The sequence below is a fragment of the Wyeomyia smithii genome, chromosome 1, assembly GCF_029784165.1.
Source record: "Wyeomyia smithii strain HCP4-BCI-WySm-NY-G18 chromosome 1, ASM2978416v1, whole genome shotgun sequence".
In the NCBI taxonomy this organism is placed as follows: Eukaryota; Metazoa; Arthropoda; class Insecta; order Diptera; family Culicidae; genus Wyeomyia; species Wyeomyia smithii.
Genome location: NC_073694.1, coordinates 125,098,113 through 125,104,112, shown reverse-complemented (window position 1 = coordinate 125,104,112; position 6,000 = coordinate 125,098,113). Strand labels below are relative to the sequence as shown.

At 36.8% G+C, this 6,000-nt stretch overlaps 1 protein-coding gene across 1 annotated transcript in view; it reads right to left on the bottom strand.

The window, feature by feature from the left end:
* Positions 1–2,928: 2,928 nt before the first annotated feature.
* LOC129717797 (uncharacterized) overlaps positions 2,929–6,000 on the bottom strand; it is a 47,260-nt gene continuing 44,188 nt past the window's right edge. Inside the window, exons 4-5 of the mRNA XM_055667971.1 lie at positions 5,428–5,496; positions 2,929–5,374 (exon numbers count right to left, since the gene is read on the bottom strand). Of these exons, the coding sequence (XP_055523946.1) occupies positions 3,403–5,374; positions 5,428–5,496 (2,041 nt within the window). The 3' untranslated portion in view covers positions 2,929–3,402. The remainder of the gene's footprint in view (positions 5,375–5,427; positions 5,497–6,000) is intronic.

Genomic DNA, 6,000 nt, shown 5'->3' with positions numbered 1-6,000 from the left:
CAGATTCAGGACGTCATAACAAATCAAATGGTGTACTCAGATCCTTTGGTATATTTTTTATGATAACGGTCTGTAGGAGCATCGTGGCACTTATGATTCAGTTACTATCTCGGCTTTCACACCATCAATAGAATCTTTGGAACAGTGATTGAACATTTTTTCCAGTTATCTTTTAAAACCTTTTTCATTCCTTAAGTAAATTTATTCCAATCAAAAAAATGTTTTTTTAAAACTTGTCTTAATTTTCAGTCAATTCTAACCAAAGAGGGGAGGACCCTGGGCTTGGTGGTTGAGCTTCAATCTTGGGTTCTCATAGCTTAACAGAACCAAATACAAAATAGAGCCACAAAGTTGTTCCAGCTTTGACAGCCCTAGGGCGCGTTCTTCCGGGTGGCGGATAGGAGCTAAGGGAGATCATGAAAGTCAGATACCTATGTTTTAGTTCTTCCTTGGCAGTCTCCTATGTGGGGAGGATTCATGACAATATTTCCGATCGACTTCCGATGTGTTTGGGATTGTTTTGGGCTCCGGATGGAGCGGGGAGAGCTTAGTTTTGGCCTTCTGCTATCAACTTTAGTTTTTTCCACGTAACGACGCCCTACTCTAATGTATTTGTGTATATATATGAGTTCTGATGTATATGTGTTCTTATGTATATGTGTTGCTTTTTATGTGTATGTATGTATGTATGAATGTCTTTTTACTGAAATTGTAAAACCCATGATGACAGATATCTCTTCTCATCTGTCTACTTCTTCTTTTCCTTCCCTTTCTGCAACTATTATCACTGTTACTTCGACTATCCCCCATATTCAACAACTTATCTTACTATCCGGCATTCCCAGGCAGGATTCATTACGGTTACAGAGCCAGCTTCAATAGGGTTGCAGATTCGTTTGACTTCAAAGTTACTGGAACAGTTTTTAAAAACAGACTTCGTGCTCGTAGATAGATTTTGTGATTATTTATTGACTTTGTGTTAGTATTAAGTTATTCATTAAGACAGCGGTTTTCAACCGGGGGGAATTCCCCCCTAGGGGGGAATTTGACCGTTGCAGGGGGGAATCGCGAGTGGAAAAATTTCACATGTAATGCGATTTTATGATTGACGGTGGTGCGACTTTTTTTTTCAGTGTCCAATGAATTCGCTCGCGAAAAACCCATGCACCGGGTTTTGCGCATTATTTTGCTCTATAGGCATACTGCCTGTGATCGCATAATTGTAACATTCGACATTTTATGGATTTCGTGCTTTTTATTGGGAAATGCTTAAAATAGTATGTACTTTTTACATCTGGAAAAATATGCTTATGTTTGTGTGAAAAAAGTCGTAAAAAATACCAAGTTGTTTCGTCACATAGCGTAAATAACCGCATAATTGTCACACTACTTAACTTTTTCAACTTTTTTGTCAAAAAAGTTTCCATCCAAATCCACATCTGCATCCTTTGGAACTCGGAAGTTATTCTGGTCCGGTAACCAACCACCGGTGATCCGTTTCTGATGTTCAGCTCATGCTTGTTGAATACATGAAAAACTTCTTTTTCCATGTGATATATTCCAAAAGTAGCTTGAAAGTGACGGCATAAATGTATCATTGCAAAAATTTCAACCAATTTGACTTCAAAAGTAATATTCAATGTATACATAGTGTAAAGTAGTGCTTTCTTCATGATACTAAGTTTAGTTAAAGTGTCTATTTGCGAGAATATATTAGTAACAATGCATTTAAGGTCAAAATATAAAAGTGCGAATTGCTCGAACAACCAATTTTGCAAATGTTACAAATATGCGATTATGGGCAGCATACGTCAAATAGACCTTTTTATCTGCGCTAGTATTAGTGGTCGATTTCACTAATACAAGTTTTATTTTTGGGCGCAAATAATCAACTGTGATAACAAAAATTTCCTCATGCCCCGAACTTTTATTCAAGTTGTAGGCCGATTTTTAGTTTTATTTCATTTATGTTTCCACTAAAACACAGTTTGTTGAAACAGGTAACACGAATGAACTAGGATTCATAAGTGAAATATTTTTCGAAATTGAATATCAGCTAATTTTTTGGTTGAAAACAAATCGATTTTATAAGGATACACGACTAAGCCTGTATTGGTGAGATCTGCCTTAGAAAGCTCTATATGCTTGTTGACGATAAATCGTAACACACACCTTCACAAGTGATGCTGAAAATGCCCGTGTATTGGTGTTTTCCTGCTCCTGCTTGAAACCTGTTTACAATTAAAGTTTAAAAAGCCTTATATTTTTTAATTACTACAGCTTTTCTTTCATGGTTCCGATAGGGGGGAAAAGCTTGTGTAAATTATCAAAAGGGGGTGCATGAACTGAAAAAGGTTGAAAACCACTGCATTAAGACAAATACCTTGTCAGATGAAATTTCAATAAATTATACAATTAGACTCCTGAGGTTATTATTCTGCGATGCCATTGTTATTGGTACAGCATGGAAAGTGAATAATCACTGGAGACTTGGCCCTAAGGCCCTCTTCTGCGCCCGAAAACGAAATTAAAACCAAAGAGGGGAGGGGATTTTAAAAACGTCACGTAATTGAGGAGAGTCAAGCAAGTAGTGACAACGGGCAGGGGGGAGTAATTTTTTCCCAAATTTTGCATGACATCATTAATGGATGGTTCCTTTTGTGCCATCATTAATGGATGGTTCCTTTTGTGCCATTAACGTAACATTATGCCCGCCATAGAGGACTTGATACGTTTTGACTGTAATATTTTTCATATTTTTTTTTTATTTAAATTGTGACAAATCAATAAATCAAAAGTTGCGTATTTTGAGTTATTGCCTGAAAACGCGGACACTTTGGGCATAGAGGACCTCCCTTATGAAATATTATTTTTTACTTTTTCAAATCAGAAGCACCATGAGAATGATTTTTGAACAATCAAAGGGACTACCGGAGTGTCGCACACTATTTATTACAAAGAACATATATTTGGCAGATTTACAGCACTTAGCAAAATTATATTTATGTTAGCTAATCGAGAATAAATCGCAAAAACTTTAAGCATTCAATTTCCGCTGACAAACTTTTTCAACGATTAATCGCACATGCTAGCATTGTTTTTTAGAAATAAAACATACTACATCTTGATTTCATGTAATAGGTTTGTAATAGTGGTGAGAATGAAACACAAAATCCGCAAATAGATATGCACAATAGTTATTTGTACAAAATATAAGTTAGGTCATTAAAATATATCAAACTCCAGCAGTTTCTTTCTTCTAAGAAAATCAACATTGTCGCTCTTGTGAAACAATTAATGCACGAGTGTTATTTTAACTTCATAACCTTATCCTGCATAGTGATTGATCTTTTTACAGGTAAATGTTGAGGAGCTGGTGGTTGCTGCACTGGAATTTCGTTGTTAGCTAATAATTGCGAACATTCCCGCCTGGCACGATTTTTGGTTTACTGCATTTCGTATTAACGATAGCTTCTGCAAAGAATTTGCTTCCGACATTTGCTGATGAACAGAGGGATTAAAATGTTCATTTTCTCTATTGTTAACCGCTTTTTTACTGACGAGACGTCTGGGAGAATTGCGTACAAAATTCTTTTTAATATGTGGCGTTCTATTGTTCAAATCGTATAGATTCGGCGAGAAATGCGCGCTCATATTTGTTCTTTTATCTGATTTCAATGTTTTTTCATCTTGCAACTGTCGGATTACGCGTGATGATTGAACAGATTTACTGGCAAGCCTTAGTTTTTCTCGATGGTTGATGCCACCACGAGGCGACTTTGTACAAACACGCTTTCGAGGAGTAGATCGCTGTTGGTTTTTTGTGTTGTAATTGACGACAGTAGAAGCATTTTTTTGTACCCGAAGTGGAATACTTTCTGTCACCCGTCTATCTTCACTTGAACAATTATATATTCCATCGGTTGACTTCAAGGCAAGTTTAGCACCTTGTTCACGATTTGCTTGCTTTTGCACTGATGGTGCATTATTCTTGCTATTGAATACAATCCCATCAAACAATTTGGCTTTAGCTAATACCATCCCTGCATTTTGACTGCGCAATCGTGCAATAGACGCTCGTCCCGATTGTAATTCATGCAAGGGAGTTAGTTGATCTTTGTGCGAAGTGAAATGCAAAGGTCCAGGTGTTTTCGCCGGACGAATAGATGGTTTTCCGGGTGTTTTTCTAGGTGGAATTTCCGGTGGTAACATGGGTGTTTTAATTTTACTACTTTCAATTTCGGTCTCAATGAAAACAGTTTTTAAACTGCCTGTTGATCTAAGTGATGCATGCCGAGTTCCGGTTTTTTGCTCAGGAGTCTTGAAAATTTCTTGAGTTGTATTTATAACGGATGTATCAATTGATTTTTGCAGATTGACAGTGTTGTTAAAAAAGTTTTCGGCATTAGTCCATCTTATTCCACACCTTGCTTCATCTGTGTTAACATGCTTGAAGTCTCTATCTTCATTTATGTTACGTCTAACTGGACTTAGCTCTGGATGCTTAAGTCCACTTTGGACTGTATTTGGACGACCTCTTCTAAGATTACTTTTGTGATAAAATGGATCTGACATAGCCGAAAAGACAGGTTGTTGACTCATAGCAACATTTGATCCCAAATGCCATGATTGATTTCTGGAAATGCGAACATTTTCTCGAGAACGACGCCTCAGAGAACCGATTTTGCGTGCGCTTGGAGAACGCATCACGCATTGTTCAACATTTCGACGAATTTTCAATTCACGACTTAGGCGTTTTGCTAATTGATCAGTACATGAATTACTTGCCTCCATAGGTTCCGTTGTTTTAAGTGTCATGTTGTATTTGTTAGTTATACAATCAATACTATTTAGAATATCAGTTTGGTCCATTTTGGATTGATCGATATTTTCAAATTCTTGTGATATTCGCGTTTCGATTGCCGCTACACGTTCTTTAATAGCTTCATACTCACTTTTTGAAATTTTCAAGTATTCCTCTCCTCCAATCTGTTCACTACTGTTTTTACCTTCATTATCATCATCAAATAACGCCCTTCCTTTCAAAAATGTCGTTTCAGGCGTCTGAATTCCGCTATGCTCCTTCTCTTGTTCTAGTATGGGACTTGTTAGGTTTGGTAGCGAAGTTACTGGAGATAAACCCGTTGAGATTTTTCTTCTATTGCTCTCGTCATCATCTTCAGTGTTGTGTCTACTTGGAATTTTATCTGTAGATTCGTTGCGTTTTCTACGCGTCCATGGTGCACCAACCAAACTCCACCGTCTTTCCATAGGCTTATCATCAACAACTGATGAAATAGACGTTGAGCTCGGCGCGAGGCGGATACCTTTAGTTTTATGACCTCCAAGACTAAGACGAGGTTTCTTAACATCTCTGAAAAGAATATTTGTAATCATTTAAGCAAAATATTGAAAACATATATTTACTTCAAAATTGCGATTGGAGTGTATGGTAGTATGTCATGATTATCGGGTAGTGATGAAATAACTTCTCTCCTGAAAGAAAAATGTGAAAAACATACATGTATGTTCAGCAAGGAAGATATATTTTTTATGTCATGTATTACACAATTTGCTAGTCTAGTTAAGATTTATGTAAAAGCTAAACGATAAGTTTTTGTACAAGGGGCAAGTATGCTATAGGGGGTAAAATGGGCATATGTTGCTTCTCGGTTTCTAGTAGCAATTTTGGATATTTTATAAATTTGAATCATTGGTAATAACCTGCGAATGTAATTTCATTCAAAACAACTGGAGAAAACAAGTTTTTGGTTACACAATAACTAATGTTATTATTCATGCACTTTCGCATAAACCTTATACACTAAGGTTGCTTTTTACGCGGATTCCGGAATTCACGCGGTTTTTGTATGCGGCATATATCCCCCGCGTAAAAAGCGACTTTAGTGTATTATAATTATCAAGCGGGAAAAATAAGGGTTTTTGTATGCACTGCCGTTCCAAGCAATGTTGTCCCTGCGTGCATAAGGTTTGTGTAGA